Genomic DNA, 20,159 nt, shown 5'->3' with positions numbered 1-20,159 from the left:
AAGACCCAAGAAGGGTGGTGTCTTACCTTGCCTGTGCTGTCCCAGAAGCAAGAAGCCAATGCTGCTGTGGTGACAGGGTTCGGTGTGCCCGAGAAAGCTAGACCCAAGCCGAACTCGGGGTGATAAGCTTGAAGTAGGACCGAAACAGTTCGCATGAGGGCGTAGGTCGACAGAAGCGAAACCTGGGAGCTTCCAGGAAGTGCTAGTGGAACAGACAATCTGCCCGCAAAAATGCAGAGACTGACTTATCGCCTATGCGCAGAGGCCCCTGCAGTCGTTCGGGCTGGGTCAGCAAACAAGGTCTGACCCGCTACGACGGGGCCTAACCTGAAGAGACCCTGCTCAATAGATTGGGTGTCTCCTAGGTAGTAGTTGATGAAGACGTTCTGCGTTCTCCAGAAGCCTGCCCTCAGAATGTGTTTGAGGGGGGCACCTGACGCTAGCGCTAGTGAGTTAGCAATCGCACGGACCTCATGTTCTTGTACTTGGTGTCTCTGCAAGGTCTGTGTTGAGGAGGATAGTGTATTATAGACCTCCAGTACAGTCGCAGTAATCCACCTGGGGATGGAAGTCGGGGAAACCGGCTTATCCCGCTTGTCAGGGCCGTAACACAAAAACATGTGTTTGGTTCCCCGTCTAGAAAACCTGGTACAGTTCTCGTAGCAACTCAGCGCTCGGACTGGGCAGAGAAGCAATTCCTCCTGATCTTCCGGACTGACAATATTTGCCAGCCGGGGGATGACGATCGGTTGAGGATCGTGTCCTGGGATTTGGTTCTTGGCGAGAACCCGATTCGTGTCTTAGTACAACTTGATCGCCCATAAAAGCGGCACAACCGTCCGCAAAGGATAGTGCGCGCCTAGCTTTGACCGGCGCCTACCTGAGGCGAGGGCCAGTAGGAAGACTATTTTCCACATCAAAAAATTGAGTGGTGCTGATTGAAGAGGCTCAAAAGGCGGTCTGCTTAGAGCGGACAACACAGCCGACAAGTCCCAGTTGGGCAGTTCCCTTGCATGGGGTCTCAGCGTCTGGAAAGCAGTAAATAGTCTCCTAATAGTAGGACAATCGGTTAGTCTTGTTCCCGTACGTTTGAATGGTGGGGCACAGGGCCGACCTGTAGCCAACGATCGTTGCGTAGGACAAACCCACTTCGTCAAACCGGTGGACGAAGGAGCCTGCTACCTGGCCAATAGAGGAATGGTATCGATCAATCTCCCTCCCGCTACACTAACCAGTGTATGCTCGCAGCCTAGAAATGTAGGCTGCATTGGTAGAATCCCTGTTCGCCCTGGCCAGGACGTTGGCAGCCCGCTCAGATAAAGCTTTTGTATGTGCGGGTCTAATGAGAGCCTCTATGCGGGTAAGTGATACCCGCTGGGCTCGTGGTAGTGCGCCGTCTGGTTGGGACGGCATGTCCGGTAAGTCCGGAAGCACTACTGGTGTTTCGACTATCGTTTCCGACAGAAGTGGAAACTCGGCCCTGTTTGGCCAATTGGGTGTGACCAATGATAATATGCAGGTGTGCACCTGTCGAAGTCTTCTCCGGTGCCCGGTGGACTAGCGGGGAGGGAGGAAAAGCATACACAACTAAGTGGATCCGCGGGGTAGCAAAGCGACCCTGGCCCAGGCTCCTGGAGTCAGCAGGAGTGTTGCGTACGTCGGGAGCTTGGTGTTCCGGGGTGCGGCAAATGGTCTAACCTTGGATCGTCCACAGCCGAAACAGCCTGGAGGCTACCCACTGGGGTATCAGCCACTCCGTGTTCTGGAGACGGAGTCGCCCTGAAAGGGCGTCACCAGACTGTTCCTCACCCCTGGAAGGTGGTGTGCGGTTAGCTCCACATTGTATTCCAGGCACCAAAGGAGGATTTTGCTCCGCTAGGACTGACAACGATGGGGAATGCGTCCTCCCCCCTCCTTCTTGAAGGAGACCACCGCTGCGTTGTCTGTGCGGAGCAGGACTCTGTGGTCTCGAACTACGGGTAGAAAGCGTGGTAGTGCTAAGTACACTGCTCACAGTTCGAGCCGGTTGATATGGTGGTCCCAAAACTATGCGGGAGCCATATCCTTGGGCTTGTTCGTCCAATAGATGCGCTCCCCAACCCTGGGGGGAGGCATTTGTTACCAGAGTCATACCTGCGGCGAGCGGGTCCAAGGGGGCCCCTCTGCCCGAGGTTGGTCAGTGACGACCACCAGGGCAGGGCTTCCTTCACTTGGTCCGAGATCGGAACTCGCTTATCTAGTTCCCATAGGAGAGCTCGGCGTTATAACAAGCGTTATACCGGGCGGCTGCGTAGTGCGGCCTGGGGAACGACCCTTCGAACCGAGGTCATCATTCCGATGATCCGCATTAGTTCACGGAAGGACACCAAGGGAACGCTGACTAGGCATTCGGCTAGGCTGCTTAGCGCTAAGCAATATGCTTGAAATAGCTAAGCCAAGCTTACCTCTGTGTCAAAACTCCATGCCCACGGACACCAACTGCGCGTTGGCTCGAGGTGGGACTTGTCGATTTACTAACGAGCCCAACTGGTGAAGTAAATCCTGTGTTAGCCTGATGCGTTTGGCTATTACCCCTTGCCCGGGTTGTTGGTAACCAGTAGTCTGGGTACGGATTGAGGTGTACCGACATCTGGTGAAGCAGCAGCACTACCTGTTTCATCCCTCTGGTGAACACGTAGGGCGCTGTGCCTAACCAGAACGGGGGGGAGGGGGGGGTGTGTGGCGAAGTTCGAATACTTGGCCCAGTGGGCGATTCGAAGGAGATGGCAACTCGCTAGGTGCATCGGTACGTGCAAGTAGGCCCCGCTTAAGTCTAGCGGGGCTAGCCAGTCAAAACGGTGGATGGAGAGAAGAACCCTGAATGGTGTCTCCATGTGGAACCGAGGGGCACGTACTGATTCAGTCTGTCTAGGTCCAAAACTGGACGCCTGCCACTTGTAGATTTGGTACTACGAACACATTTGGGTAGAAGCCTGGACTTAGTTCCGGCTGATGTACCCTGTGTATGGCGTCTTTCCCCAGCAAACTGCTACTTCCTGTCTGATTGCTTCCGCCTTGCAGGAGTCCCCTGGCAGTGCCCAACAGGGGAGACACTGACGGGGGGAAGTGGAGATTTCAGCGGTATGCCGTAAACGGATGTCACCACCTGGAAAGGTCCAGGTATCGGTCATCCGCCGTCTCCAAACCGGACTACACCGGCGCAATCTGTACGACAGGGATGTGTGGCCATGTGTTCGGCAGTTGCAAGGGGGGGGGGGGGTGCTCCCTTCCCCCATGAGGCGAGTTCCCCAAGGCCTGAAGTAGTCACTAAGTTGTGACCTGGCCACTCACCGAACACGTGCCTGTCCCCCCCGGTTGCAGAGGTGAGCGTCAAACATGCTTCCCCTGCTGCCGGGTAGACGTCCGCCCAGAGAGGGTGAGGAGCCACCACCTGGCTCTTACCTCCCTGGGGGCGCGTCACTACCCTTCCCTCCCATGGAAGGGTATAAGCACTTGCCTCCTGGCTGACTCTGGCTAGCGGACAACGCCCTAGGGCGTTGTGTTTTCTGTGCTTGGGGTGCCCTCCGCTTGCCCATGGCAGGACCAACTGGCTAGCGAATTCGATCTGAACCCTCTGATTCATTGCACTCCGAAGCTCCGAGACTGTACCCACCATTCCCTGAACAAAGAGGGTGGAGGGTGTCCAGTCTGCGTCACTGAGGTGGGGGACGTACCCCAGCTCAGCTTGTCGGTGAAAACACATGCGTCTAAGGCCGCGTCTCGTAGCACAGTAGTGGCCCTGGCCAAGCGAGCCAGGCAACACGAGGGGGTGTCGCACGTAGATGTGCGGTGGCCCACCAGTAAAAATGTTGTCTGGTCTAGGAGGCTGGTGCGTTCTGCCTCCAAGGTCACCAGAGTGATGGGCACGCATAATAATGCGCTCAAGCAACTCTGCCCTCAGGGCTAGATGGGTCGTCCTCAATTGGCAAAGACACCCATGGAAAGCGGCTATCCCCCTTTGCCCGGTTTGCCAAATTCGTGGTACCGGGGTCTGGGGAAGGAGACTTGGAATCTGGTTGGGGGCGTTTTGGTCTCATCCCACACTATGGGGTCTGATCCCGAAACACACCGACCGGGTAGCGTTTGGTCCAGTGGGAAGTGTTGTCTAACGTTATCCCCACCCGGGGGCCTTAAGCATTACATCCTCCGCGGCTGACCAACGCCGCCCATCAACACCGTTTTGCGTGCTCTGCGCCCCACTCCGCACTCAGACGGACAGGGGAGAGATGTGCCAACGGGGTTGCTTTGGATCCCGACGCCCGTGATCCCATAAGCGTTGAAGCAACCTTAGGTGGTCGCTTTAGGATCAAGGGTGGGGGTATATACATCGTATCACTGGGATCGATGATACTCCGCCTCACCCCAAAAGCGTGGCTCACCGAGTCATACAGATGGAAGACTCTGAGGGACCGCCCGGAGTACCGGCTGTATCCAACGCGTCTCCTTTAGCTTAAAATATGCGAGAGGGAGCGTGTTCGACTGTGCATCTCATGACGGTCGGTTCCCTCTGGGGACGCCCGTGGGTCGGTAAGAAAGGAGTCAAAACCCACAGCGGGGACCGGACACAAGGATAAATTCGTTACCGTTGTACCGTTACCGCGTGACGAACCCTAGCTGGCTGAAAGTTGGGGGGGTCAACGCGTGCCCTGCCCTGAAAGCCCTGCCCCGAGATCGGAGACTTGGCTGCCAGCACCCCGTTGACATTCAGTGCCCGCGGATCCAGAGAAGGACCGGTGCAATTAGCCTGAGCCTCGGCCACCCCCCAAAATAGTGGGAGAGCCGTGACTGGGAACGGGGGTTCCCTGGAAGAGACGTGTTTGAATGCAAACGTGCTTTCGTGTCTCTTCCTGCTTGCCCACCGAGGGGACACAGTGGAGACAGCTCGCTCCGACTGCGTCTGATCTACCCGGCCTGCCAGGGACGCAATTGCCCCGACAGTCCTTCGACCAAAGCCCTCAACTCGGAGGCAAACTCGGCGCCGTGCGAGGAAGGGTCCACGAAGAGACCCGTAACGGGCCCCATAGGAGGAAAGCCTCCAGGGGCACAGCCTCGCTGCAGCCGGTAAAATCGGGTAAAAAACACCGCCTGAAAAAACAGACTGTGAGGATGCCCTCCGATCAGCGGGGGAGACCGAGAAAATATTGGTACCTCCGCCGTCGGGCCTCTTACTCGACGTCCAGGTACATGAAGTACCGGTAGCCGAGCGTGAGGACTTTCCACTCATGGAAAACACGCAACTCACTTTAACCGATTTGTTTACTGGACGCGCGACCTTGCTGTGACGCGGTCAGTGTCAGCGATTTTGATGGCACTGAAAGAAAATCTCAGGCCTCAGAACTCTAGTGAAAAAAACACGCTTTCACGCAAAAAACCCCGGGTTCTATGCTGGTAGATTCTGAATAAACCACTGTACGGTCGGCTCGAAAGACGAGGAGACCGGAAGAAAAAGGCAGCGAGCCTTGGAGCTGTCATTACATCGATATATTGCTAAATACATTAAAAATAAAAGACAACATGCATGAGGGAGACGAATTACAGTTGTAAAAGGTACCGCCATGAAATCAACATGTGACTACGTAGTGGCGCCGGATTTTGATTTCTTTGCTGTGAAAAATACTACACACAAAGGGGAAAACGACACGAGGGTAAAAATGACAAGGAAAACTTATCCTACCAGCTACAATGTCGGATGCCAAGCAGCGGCAACAACCCAAGCCATAAATCCGGACAGGAAAAAAAGGCAGGCGATCCAGCAGAGCTCGCTAGATTTCATCTCCACTCGAGGCGGAGAGAAATTAAGAGTGAAGGACGGCTACCTGTGGCGCTGCCAGGTGGCCTCGGTCACGTGGGTTCGTGACGTAAGGGGTAAAAGAATCTTGAGGTCATGGGGCTTCCCCTGACCTGGATTCTATCTCTCCGTCACCGGCAGAATCGCTGATTAATGCCTACAGTTCAAAATAGTCATTTTGACTGACCGGAGTCTATGGTGGGTAATTGAACGTAGTGAATATGGACATGTATTACTACATGCATAATACCGTACTCGACCACGTTAGCACCCAGGGGCCTCAACTCGGAAAATTATGAATTTTTAGGGGTGGGCGCTTACCCGAGCACCCCCCTTGAAAAAGAATGCAAATGAAAATTTTGATTCATCATGTGACAGATTACGTCTTTGAAGGAAAATCAAATTACAAAACAAGCAGCCTCTCGGCTGAGATAGCTCCGCTGTTAGCAATGCACATTACAATTAAAGAACTGAAGATATCATTAGAAAATGAACAATATATATATATAAAAAGCAATGGGACAAATCTGAAAGAAGTCCACATGTAATACCTATATATGTATTATACATGTAAAAGCAATCAAACTTGCGGTTTTCAACAAGAAGTTGAAAATATCACTTTTTACCAAAAATGACAAAAATATTCACCAAAATTAGAGAATTAACGATATCATCACAAAATGAACAAATCTGATAGAGGTCTACATGTAGTACCTATATATGTAATATAAAAGCAATTGGACTTGCGGTTTTTAACAAGAAGTCAAAAATATTACTTTTTACCAAAAATTACAAAAATATTCTTTAAAATTAGAGAATTAAAGATATCATTACAAAATGAACAAATCTGAGAGAGGTCCACATGTAGTACCTATATATGTAATATAAAAGCAATTGGACAATTGGACGGTTTTTAACAAGAAGTCGAAAATATCACTTTTTATCAAAAATGACAAAAATTAGAGAATTGAAGATATCATCATGAAATGAACAAATCTGAGAGAGGTCTACCCAAGGTACATATACACCAAGTATCAAAGCATTCAGGCTTGTAGTTTTCAAGAAGAAGTTGAAAAAGTAAAACATTGACACGGACGACGACGACGGACAATCACTCATATGATAAGCTTCGCTCGACAAAGTCGACAGCGGAGCTAATTAGTTGCGACGTCATTGATTTTCACAATGAAGAAACAGAAATGATGACAAAAAATATGCACATTTTATTACAATATTATTTACGTACCCCCAGAATTTACGAAATTAAAAGCATTAGAGTCTGTTGGAACACAGTTGAAGTCAAAATTCGCATCATTATCTCCACTGACGAAGGTGTTGGATCGTACGCAAACTTTCAATGAAAATCACTTTCCGCCATGATGCATTTGCAGATTTGATCTACAGCAGCGTCCTTTGACCTAATGGGTCAAGGTGGTTATTAACCAATCAGAATGCTGTGTTGTAACGACGCAATTCTTTGGAAATTCGCGAAGACTTTCCGGTAACGCAATGCGGAAGTGAATTATCGATGTCTAAGTACGATCTGTTGGAATTGATTTCAGGGAATAAACGACATGGTTTTTCCAAAAAACTAGTAACTAGCCGTTTTACTTGTATTAACAGGTCATTGTCGAAGCATAGTTTATGCACACTTACCGTGGTCACAACATATTCACAGCGGTCAATATCCACGCTGTATCATATAAAAACGATTTACCAAGATTCATTACGCAAGACCAAGTTTCCAATTAGTTGCATTTTAAAGGGGTGGGTGCTTTGCCGAATGTGACCCCAAATATGAAAATTGCGCAAAAGTGGGGGGTGGGCGCATGCCTGGGTATGGGCGCTAACGCGGTTGAGTACGGTATATGCAATCAAATTGGATATACAAATCGCTGGTCATGTTACCAGGTGATTTGATATATGGTCACAAACATTGCTATTTGCTATTTCTAATATTTATGCAATTTTTGTATCCAAACTCCAGTATTATATTAAGTGTGTGCCAGCTAAACTGTTATGTTACCCCAATTTCTAACAAAGTTTTCATGTGGGAAATTAAGACACTTTACAATTTAATGAAATCAAAGCACAAGTCAAACATGAATGTGTACCAAAGTGACTAGCATACATTGTATCTTTGATAATATTTTACACAAATACATATAGTCATAATAATCTATAGTACATGCTAATACACATCTCAGAAAAATCTAAATCTTACCATTCATGAATTCAATGGCAACTAGACTCACTCATGTTATACTAAAAGATCCATGTACATTTTTTTTTCAGATTTATTAATTTTTGTTATTATTTTAATTTTTTGACTATAAATATTTAATAAGCCTTTAGAAAAAAAACATAGCCATGTATTATGTATGATGAATGTGACAAAAATATGAGACTGTACATGGGTATCATAGATAGTAGTATGGCCAAAAATGAAATGGCTGCCAGTCGACCATCTTTGATCCAATTGTGAAACAAATTGCCATAGACATGTATTATAACATGTAGAATGTATGTACCAAATTTGAATAACAACTGACAAAGCATGTCCACGATACCATATTTTCAAAAAACAAAAGGGCTGCTTGTCTGCCATTTTTTATCTGATTGTGAAGCAAATTGTCATGACCATAAAAATGCCTTAATTTGGTTTTTAAATAGAAATCACACATTGTAAATTACTTTACAGTCAAACTAAATAAAAATATTGATATTTCCACATATTGCAATATTGTAATATAGCATTGTAGCATAATTTTTTTGGTAACGAAAAGAATATAGTCTAAAAGAAGTTTCAAATAACTAACCTCTGGTATCATTGTAAGATTTTGTAGTTCCTTTGACAGTACCATTATCACTTTCTCGGTTATGACTGTATCGACCATTTTCACTCGAAGAATAGTCACCAGATGAGTAACCATGACCATTATTTGGACCATATCTGTTGAAAAATTCACGTCTTCTTGTCTCACCATCTTCTGCCCTTTGCCTCCGTCTTTTTTCTATAAAGCGTTAACAGTTGAATGATTTGTCAAGTGTATGCATGTAGAACACATTTATATATATAAAAGTTATTTCTAGATTTGACAAGTCAAAACTTTCTGCGCCTTTGACAATTTAAAATTCTGATCAAGAACAAAAAACAATGGAAAACAAGCCATGCATGGCACAGTCCCCGTTAGTTATCGAATTTAAGATATAAAGTTTTGTTTATAGTAATATAACTGGAATATAACCATGTCAGGAAATGATTATGATGATTGTTTAACATTAAAATGATTGACATTTGTATCTGATCATCAAACAAGTACTTGTTCATATTGAGAGATATTGCTCTGGAACAGCTATAATTAAAATCCATTTTGAATACATGTATACATCTATAACATGATGAATAAAGAATATATAAAATTTGAACATAATCAGTCAAAGCATGTCAGAGATATGGCTCTAGAAGCCCAAACATTAAAACATAATGGCCACCAGTCAGCCGTTTTGAATCCAATCTGAAAAATAAAATGACGTGCATCAGGAACCCGTAATTTCTAATGTATGTTATAAGTTCGAACCAAATACATCCATAAATGGAAGAAATGCTTGATATTTGATGATTTTTTAGCACAAAAATGGCCACCATTAACAGTCTGTCATTTCAATTCCAGATAGGATTGGGACCAGTCAACCATGATCCCAGAGAAACAACCACTATACACTACCAGTAAAATACATGTACACTAACCTCTTTTGACTATTTCCCTTCCTTCATCAGTGTAATCTTGTGTCATCTCATCCTCTCCAATGAACTGCTGGAATCCCAGAAATCCTAAACACCGACTACCTAGACTAAAGTAGGTAGCAATACACAGGACTACCACAGTGATTGGATAATAAATATAGAAACCATCAGCCATGAAAGGAAGTACATCCATATGACGACCCATAATCTACAATGAAATCAAGGAAATGGTAAAAACAATATTTAATTTAACACGCGTTCAAATGTTAGAATAAAGAAACTATACTTGTAAAACATGCCACCCTCTTTGACTGCCTTTAATCTATGGTAAATCATGTTACCCACTTTGAGTGCCTTTCATCTACTGTAAATTACATACCCACTTTGAGTGCCTTTAATCTACTGTAAATCATGTTACACACTTTGATTGCCTTTAATCTACTGTAAATCATGTCACCCTCTTTGAGTGCCTTTAATCTATGGTAAATCACGTTACCCACTTTGAGTGCCTTTAATTTACTGTAAATCAGTTTAATTTGGCCCAAATAATTATTCACAAATTTTACAATTCAGGGAAAATGTATAACAGTAAGAATGTATTTGTAGTTCAATTTGCATTTTACTTGGATATATAGAATTAACTCTTTCCTGAAAACATGCAGCTTGATACAATAGCTGTAACAAACTTGTGTCATACACATTATCAACAAACTGTAGTTTGGAAATTAAAATATTCTTCAGTAAATTAGCTCTCTCAAATAAAGCACACTCTTGACAAATTCCATCAGAGGATAGCTTTCTGGATGCAATCATATGGTGGGCATATATTCAAAATGAGCCTCTACCAATATATGAATTTAATCACAGGCACTGACAAAGTACATGTATATATATTACATGTCACTAGATAAAGGTAGTACTCACAGCAGTAAAAGAAGTCTCCAGCATATTTTCATCTCCTGTAATATGGCTGTCTAAATGTATCAGACCCAGGAAGTTGAGACATAATGGTGGAGTCAGTCGGCAAAATAAACTGAGGAAGAGACAGTTGACAAATCAGAAATTACAAAAAAAAAACAGCTCAATGTAGATTAAAGTGTCATAGTCATCAAGCAGTGTGATTGAATTTTGTGTGTTTTACATGTGATGTATACATGCATTATATCAAACATGAAGCAACCCATTGCAGCACTTTAACATAATAAGTTGTTTCCATAACAGATGCAGATATTTTTTTAAACAAGGGAACAGGGGCGTAGAGCCCACATGCCATGGCTATGCACCCCTTTACCCTGGGGAGCAGATCTTCTGGCAACCATAAAATTCTGATTGACTAGGGATCACATGTGGCCACAGTCTTTAACTGTGACCTGCCTGATAGTAATTTTGGCCCCAAGAACGGCATAGAATGCTCCATTTTAACTTATTATCAAAAACTCCACATCCTGGTAGGGAGAACTCTATCTCCCCCACTCGGTGGCGCCACTGAATTGCAGTGCTATCTCTTGCAGTTTATTTCTAAAAAAAAAAAGCTGAGATGCAAATAATACAGGGGAAAATCCTATCACTTAGAATACATAATTACATAAATGTAGATTAGACCTGATGAATTATCTATGGTAGTGAGTAATTGATAGGCATTTAGTCTGTATATATATGATGTGAACAAATAAATGTAGATTAGGCCAGATGAATTATCTATGGTAGTGAGTAATTGATAGGCATTTAGTCTGTATATATATGATGTGAACAAATAAATGTAGATTAGGCCTGATGAATTATCTATGGTAGTGAGTAATTGATAGGCATTTAGTCTGTATATATATGATGTGAACAAATAAAGTATTTTATATGCTATCAATACACTGCATGGGATCAAATATGATGCTTGAACCAAACATAATTTTAGGTACTAAGTAAATGATTTGAAAGAATAAGAAAACAGGAGCCACCAACTAACTGAAGAATACTTACATGGCAGAGAAAAGTAAGCTGTTCTCATCAGTCTGGTGGTGGTCAGCTAAATAATAATAATTAAACACTCTAATCTTAAATATAGGATAATATGCACACACACTCATATAGGCTATGGTTAGAAATGACGCAAGCTGAAATGGAAATACACATAATAAATATCATTGTTATATAGTATAGGTGTTATTCCAGATAACATAGTATGAACAAATCCTGCATTGTGTCCATGTGCATGTCACTTTGCAATTCATAACAGATAAAGGGACATATGCTGTAACTTTTAATTTTTTCCATTCTTAACTGTACAATCCATCAAGTTTATGTCAATAGCTATTTTAAATCAGAAAAATGCATGTGAATATGCATGACATGATGTGTAATGCAGTTGTAAAGTATGATTTCAATCAGTCAATACTTGTCAGAGAATATGGCTTTGTAACAGCATCCCGCCATTCAGCTATCCTTAATTGGATTATCAAATGAATGCATGCATATGAGTATGACATGATGTATAATGTAGCTGTAAAGTTTGACTGCATTCAGTTAAGGCATTTCAGATATATGGCTCAGGAACCACATACATTAAAACAAAAATGGCTGACATCAAGGTAACAAATTAGATTGTAATGGCTCTGGACAAACAGACGCACACGTGCATGTACGCGTGCACAGACAGACAGACAGACAGACAGACAGACAGACAGGCAGGCAGGCACAGACAGACAGGCAGGCAGGCAGACAGGCAGGCACAGACAGACAGGCAGGCAGGCACAGACAGACAGAAACAGACAAGACCCAATTTAATAGTTCAAGTTTTCTTTTGTTCAAACAGGAATTAATTAATTACATTGCTGGATTAACATAACCAAATAGTCTGCCTTGAATTTGCATGACATACACAATTCATAGTGTATGCAAGATCCTCAATGAATTTAGCAAAGAATGATGAGAGTGGCCATTTAGAACTACAGCTATGACACTATGCCAGAATCAAACTTCAAATTATTTCATTACCCCTTACCTCAATGTAGAAATAACTGTAGTTGTCAGCAGCCAAGTTCACAAATATAGCAAACAGTGAGAGAATAGGATTTTTGTTGAAAAACACAACTTCTGACCAGATGACAGCCACAGAGAAGATAGATAATACAATAGCCACAAAACGTAGTACCCAGGGGGAAAATACAGTTTTCCAATACCACTCTATCTTCGGAGTGTATAGTGATCCAAACAGGCTTCTTTTGCTGGTACTTTGGAAGGTGTGTTTGAAATACCTGGAACAGAATATATTATTATTAGTTGATAAGAATGACATTAAACACGAGTGTGTAATTTTGATATAATGTAAGATCAGATGACAATTGAAGTGTGTGATGTCAAAATATGTGATAAGTCCACTGGCTAATATTAATAAGGTCAAGAAGCCACAATGATGACTAAATATCTCTAATTGTTAATTGTAATCTCTAATTTGACTGCACTCCTTTTTATATCCCTCTCCTTCTCAATAAATCAGTTGCAAACTTTACCCAGCATGCTATTTCCACCTAGCATCAGACTCACACAGGAGAGGCGTCCTTTCATAAACATGTACATTTTTTCAATGAAATAGCTAATTCTATCACTTAGGACACTTTCATTCACAAATTCAAGGGAATAGACAAATTCTAATATAAATTTATTTTCTCAGAGAGATTGTACTGAAGAAAGAGTTTTCACTATAAATCAAAGACAAAAATTCCATATTTTACATAATTTGAAAACTATTGTAACCAAGTGTAAAACATTAACATTGACAGATATCTGCCCCTGTTGAGGGACAAATCCAGATATACACTCATTTACACACATGTGGTAGTCAATTTCACCAGAAAGAGACAAAAACAAATGCCAGAATTTGAATGGCATGATAAATACTTCAGTCATGGGTAGTTTCCAAAACCTGGATCTAGTCCTGCTGCTACTAAAAATCATACATTATCATTATGAGCATGGCATGAAAATAATTGAGACATGTCACTTACCCATCACCATTGAGAATATTCTTTTCTACATCTTCCAACTCAAAGGCCCGTTCCAATAACTTACACCATTCAAAATAAGTTCTTCTCTCATGCATTACAGCATATATAACCTTACTGTGCAGTTTAACCAGTGTTCTCTGTGTAGGCATCTCTATGTCATTGCTACCATAGTCTTCATAGTCATCCATGGTTCGCTTACTAACCTTCTCTTGAAACTCCTCTGGACATTTGGTCATTATAGTATCTATGTGTTTGTGTAGCGGGTGATTATAACGAATGGCTTCTGCTGCTTTCTTTATTTCCTGAAATTAATGTGCACATAACAAATCATAAGAGAAAAATTCTTATTGTGTATAAAGAAAATACTAATCTACCTCCTACCTCATTATTATACACCTGACAGTACATCCAAATGTTCACTAAAGCAGTATATTATGGCATTCTACTATTCACTGGTCGATATGATTACTTGTAATACTTTCGTGTACACTTGCAATATTTCTCGCAATACAATCATTTCACCATAGACACCATAACCCAATGATGAGATGACGATTTTGTCATTTTCTACATGGATTCAGACTATAATTTCTCAAAATATCACCTGGTGTGCTTATTTTCTCAAAGTATTCAATAAAAGGATGTTTAATTTTTTTTAATTAGGTCTGAACCGCTTTAAAATAGGTCTTGCATGTCATTTTAAAGAAACATAAGAAATATTATCACATATTGCATAATAATTATAACTTGTACAATTTACCAACTACACTTAATAGCTATCACCACTTCTCCCAATGTGTGGAAATTATGTATTGAGATTATTCTCAACAAAATGCCACATCTAGTGAGTGTCACCAGTGCTCAGTTCATGGGATAAGACATCAACTTACATCCAGAATATCTTCCAAGTTTTCTTCTGCTTCAGACTTTTCAGTGCTAAGCTTTGCAATTTGAAAGTAAGTGAAAGAGAGTTGGTGACCTTTCTTGGCAGCATTCCAATACTTTCTTGGTACCTCCACCAATCCGTATCCAAGTAGCAGAACTAATAAAAACAGACCCCAAGTGTTGCTAGCGGTTACCAAGATGATAGATAACTTCTCACTGGCAAGAAATAAAGTAGTTCAAGAATATACAGTTAATAAGACATCACCTTTCGTCAGTTGCATATGGTGCAATTTATATAACCAATAGCTAAGACTAATATGATAAATTATTTAGTAATGTTAGTAAGCTAAACATCAGTCATCACCTGGGTGCCTGATTCTAAAATTTCCATGAAACAAGAAACAAGAAACAGAGAATTTGTTTACTGGTCTTAATACATGTAGCATATTTCAAGTTGCACTATGCATATAACCTAAGTTAAAGTACAGTATACATGCATGTATGACGATTCACGTGTTTATCAGTTCAAATAGAAGACAGACATCAGACATACTTACCCATCTAATTTGATATCAGGTCTTGCAGCGACATAGATAAGTAGCACACCAGCAATAAGAAGATAACTGCCATAGTATATAGCATTCTCTATTAATGCAGATTTCAGTTTACCACGTACAGTGAATTCACCAGCCCTTGAATACGACTGCATCAATGGACAAATAATCCTAAATGAAAAACAGGAAAAAATAAGTTGGTACCTACATTCAGATGGTGTGATGTTTATGATGAAGCAAGCATTTTGTACAAATGATCTGAACATGTACAGTGAACCTCAAAATAACAAGCCATGCATGGCACAGTCCCCGTTAGTTATCAAATTTAAGATATATAGTTTTGTTTATAGTAATATAGCTGGAATATAACCATGTCAGGAATATGATTTTTTTAACATTAAAATGATTGACATTTGTATCTATCGTCAAAAAAGTACTTGTCCATATTGAGAGATATTGCTCTGGAACAGCATTCAAAATCAGCCATTTTGAATACATGTACAGTACAGTTCTCGCGGAAGCTTTGGCTTTTGTGGCATCATTGTCGCATGCGCATGGCTTCATTGTCGCCTCAGCATCGCATCATTGTGGCATCAGCTTCGCGTCATTGAAAATTGAAGCTGTGTTCGCCTCGCTATTTTGTGGCATCATCGTGGCCTCAGCTTCGCAGTCTCATGGCATCAACATGGCATCAGCTTCAAAGTATTGTGACATGAGTATGACCTCATTATTTTCACATGGAAAGGCAGTAGAGAAAAAACACATGTACAGAAGTTCGATATGTAATCGATTTGAAATTCAAAGCGGTAAGGGGAATAAAATAATATGACCAAGAGTAAAATGACATTTTAAAAAGATATCTTGTTTAATTATTTAATGTTGCGAGTATTGGGTACCAAAAACTATGTGAAGTACATTGCAATCTGCAAGTTGACTAGTGTCATATTGACTGCAAGGAAAAACGTGATAAATTTAAATCACACGATGCAATCGTCGTTCGGATACAACACAATTTGCTATACGAAATGAAACTGTTCTTGTTATAAAATTACCTTATTTTCGTTCATTTTATTTGCTGGTAAGAGAACAGATTCAGATTCCTCATTTTTGTCGTATTTTTCTGTGTTTCGTTTAGTTTTAGCCGAGTTTGATCCCATGCCCGGACTACTAATACATGCAAAACACGCGAACGCCACCTGGCGTTGTCGCCTGCCATCTTGATACAAAGTTCCAAAACAAGTGCGTACATTTCCAACTATGATTGGATGGTTGTGGTGGCGTCGGTCTGGCAAAATTTTACATCCAATTTTCAAAATTAAGTCACGATAAGTGACCTGAGCTCGATCTATACGTACTTTAAAAGTATTCTCACCAAAAAATATTTTCGAATAAAAACGAGCCACAGGCCTGGTAAAAAATCGAATAGCACTTGACGTGCAGAAATAATTTATTGGGCTTCAGAAAAAAAAGTGTTCATTTAGTTGTAGCCGTAAATATTTGGTGACCAGTCGATGAACAATTTGAAACTCATTATACACACGGAAGTCCTTCGATACTGAATATCATCGACCCCAATCTGGTTTACCTTATTTCCCAACTTGCAAAACTGATTTGTATCTCAGCCCAGTTTTTCTTTTTTTCTTTTTTTAAACTGAGGTCAAATCCCAGACGTTAGTCAAAATATACCGATGTTTTTCAGTGAATGATTGTGAAGCCTGTCACAGCACAGTGAATCGACGCCGGAGATTAGACAGTACGACGACCCTTCAATTAGCGTCAAATATGCTTTGTTACAACATCATTGATTTGCTGAAAGTCACCTGATCGGAGCACGACCTAGGTCACAGAACCATATTTGTCCGTATTATCAACGGGACTTTGCGAGAGAACCACACCCACATTTTCAACCATTTTTAGCGCGGAAGTTGCCAACAAATGTCGAAAAACTCGTGAATTTTATGGATTTGAATAAAATAAAGCTAGCGATTGGTAAGCCTGGTTAATAATATATCCCCCGATGCTCTTCGAATTTTTTTAATTTTATTTCAAGGCGAGAAATGAATAATTGAAGTTCCATCGATTTCAAGGCGACTGTTTCACCGCGACAACTCTATGCTGTGTTGTAGTTTCACGAGGTAAACAAATATATATAATAAATAGTACATGTTCAATTATTTGGTTTTACAGTCCGCAAATTACGGGACATGATCCCCATGAATTACGATAAATAAATGCTGATTGTGTTGAATAATGGACGTCGGGACTGTTTGGAGAAACCAACGGGGATCGATATTCCAAACAAATTATTGGGATACTGTCGGTAGACATTTGAAACAAATGAAATTATTAACGAAAGACGAGAATTTTCCAGATATTTACGAACATACTGTCACAACAAATATATGCAAAATTGACAAATACTCAAAGAGATATTACGTTTTATTTTAGCCTTAAAAATATTTTCTTTCACTCAGTCCATGCGTGGGACTTCTATTTAGCCACTTGGTCCTTCGGCTTGTGTTTCCTTGGGGGAAATAACAATAATTATACAAATCGTAAACTCAACACAGTCAGGAAAAGAAACCCGGACAACCATGTCGTACTTCTGTTGAAATACATTTTGTAGCAGTGCGTCACGTCAGAATATTGTTTAATATAAAATAGTCAATCCCAGCCAAATCTAGGTCAAAGGGTCAGATTGCGTGCATATAATTATAGATAGTTAAAACAAAAAGTATTTGAACTTTTGATGGTTGTTTAACATCTATGCACGGTTACTAAACTAGTAACCGTGATCTATGAAAACCAGAAAATTGTTAGTAGTCCGATATTTTGCACAGTTGAAAATAAAGCGGAAATTCAACAAGCGGTCGCAAAAGCGAGCGATTGAAAAGCGGAAGCGGTCAAGAGGTTTGGGGGAAATGAGTACAGTACTTCTTTGTTTGATGAAGCGATGCTGATGCCACATTGTCGCCATAATGAGGCCACAATGAAGCGAAGCGATAACCGCCTAACTTTTTAATGTCGCGACATTGAAGCGATGCTGAAGCCATAACAATGCCATAATGATGCGATGCTGAAGCGAAGGTGAAGCTGAAGTGAAGCCAAAGCTTCCGCGAGAACTGTACTGTATATATATAACATGATGTATAACGAATATATAAAATTTGAATATAATCAGTCAAAGCATTTAAAAGATATGGCTCTAGAAGCCCAATCATTAAAACAAAATGGCCGCCAGACAGCAATTTTGAATCCGATCTGAAAAATAAATGATGTGCATCAGGAACCTGTAATGTCTAAGATATGTACCAAGTTTGAACGAAATCCATCCATAAATGCTTGATATTTGATGATTTTTTAGCACAAAAATGGCCACCATTTGGCCATTTTGAATAATATCGTCAAACCAATATATCTGTCTATCTATGACATGATGTATAATGAATATTTAAAATTTGAACATAATCAGTAAAAGCAGGTCAGAGATCTGGCACGAGAACCACATTAATTAAAACAAAATGGCTGCCAGTCGGCCATTTTGAATCTTATCTGAAAAACAAAATTATTTGCATCAAGGTCCCATAATGTCTAATGTATATACCAAGTTTGAACAAAATCCATCTGTTAACTGCCGAGAAATGCTTGTTTTTGATGATTTTTAGCACAAAAATGGTCGCCATTTGGCCATCTTGAATCAAATCGTGAAACAAATTGACGTGCATATGTATACAATCATGTATGATGTATGATGTATGTGTGAAGTTTGATTGTGATTGGTCCAGGCATTTCTAAGATACAGACGCACGCACGCACGCACGGACACACAAAGGTCAAAACATAAGTCCCCGTTTTCGGACTGCGTCCGAACGGGGACTAAAAAGAGAATGTGAAAATGACTGAGAAAATTAGGAGTTGAGTTTGTGAAGAATTTGTTATTGTATTATAGGCATATATCAAAGAAGAAGGGACGGCAAAAGGTTGACAGTTCTGGACAGTTTACAGATGGTTTAGTTTAGAAAGGTTCAGTAGATGCATGATTTGAAAATGTAATAATTTTAATTTAAAAATTGATATTAACTGGTAGACTAACTACATGCATATGTCAACCATTATTTGGAAGCTAGAATCCTTCCAATCCTCACTCAAATATCCCAAATGAACTGGACATTGGACCAGAGTGTGTCCACCAACCACAGCAGTATGGTACAGCACTAGAATGAATTACAATCCCCCTCCTTTTTTGACTCAGGGTTTCTACAAAATCAGTCCTGTTAGAGGGTACACTCATGTTATACACCATTTTGTATTTTAATATCAAACAGGTTGCTCAGTATTCTTACCATGTAAGTATCTGTGATGTCCAATAAACAATAATCCACATATCAGGCAGTATGCTTGATGGTACATAACTCCATGGTCTTCCACAATCTTTTGATATATCTCTGCGTACAATAGATGTCAGTTCTAATACCAGTGTGGAATTCTCTGTCGTCACATCAGTTGGCAGTAAGTTACTCACGGCAAGAGATGTAGATTTATTCTCACTTGGGCTGGAGTAGAGGACATCATACTCAGATTTATTGAGAGGAAATGCAGTTGTCAGTTCTTCACGTTTCTCATGGTCATAAATGCACTGCTTGTATATTGTCTGAAATGATATAACAAATTGAAAACAAATCAGATATTTTAAAGCATCTTTACTTACTAGTACAAAATTACCTTTAATAATATATATTGATATAATAAATATAAATAATAAATAATTAAATGTTTCCTTTTCTATTGTGAATTTAATGGATGCGTATGAGTCAGTAATGTCCATGTTGTCAAATGGCAAACAAACTTGCTGGAAATTAGTCAACTTTTGTTGATGTACAAAAACACAACTGTTCAGTGTACCAAGTTTGGAGGTACATGTATGTATGGGGGTCTAAAAACTAACTCTGCGACGCGATTGTGCGACTTGCCGAATGTCAATTATTGCACTCTGCGACAGGATCCCAGTGTCACTCTGCAAAGAGCACGATTCCCATTGGTTGGTGGGTTGAACAGCGCGAATCTCAATGGTCGATCGATGTAAGGGTACACAGCATGCCTTATAGAAATGTTATTTCGCCGACTGCTCGCAAACTATGGTAAACAAG

General features: G+C 41.2%; 1 protein-coding gene across 1 annotated transcript in view; it reads right to left on the bottom strand.

Annotated features, from left to right (window-relative positions):
- Positions 1-20,159, bottom strand: part of LOC102809420 (G protein-coupled receptor-associated protein LMBRD2-like) — a 33,850-nt gene that overhangs the window by 4,568 nt on the left and 9,123 nt on the right. The window contains exons 3-11 of the mRNA XM_085503471.1: positions 19,356-19,663; positions 15,016-15,183; positions 14,464-14,674; positions 13,574-13,875; positions 12,571-12,823; positions 11,550-11,683; positions 10,500-10,608; positions 9,579-9,783; positions 8,647-8,841 (exon numbers count right to left, since the gene is read on the bottom strand). Coding sequence (XP_085359597.1) covers positions 8,647-8,841; positions 9,579-9,783; positions 10,500-10,608; positions 11,550-11,683; positions 12,571-12,823; positions 13,574-13,875; positions 14,464-14,674; positions 15,016-15,183; positions 19,356-19,663 — 1,885 coding nt within the window. The remainder of the gene's footprint in view (positions 1-8,646; positions 8,842-9,578; positions 9,784-10,499; positions 10,609-11,549; positions 11,684-12,570; positions 12,824-13,573; positions 13,876-14,463; positions 14,675-15,015; positions 15,184-19,355; positions 19,664-20,159) is intronic.

The sequence above is a fragment of the Saccoglossus kowalevskii genome, chromosome 9 (genome assembly GCF_978046115.1).
Source record: "Saccoglossus kowalevskii chromosome 9, keSacKowa6.1, whole genome shotgun sequence".
Lineage (NCBI taxonomy): Eukaryota > Metazoa > Hemichordata > Enteropneusta > Harrimaniidae > Saccoglossus > Saccoglossus kowalevskii.
This window is presented reverse-complemented; position numbering and strand designations above follow the sequence as displayed.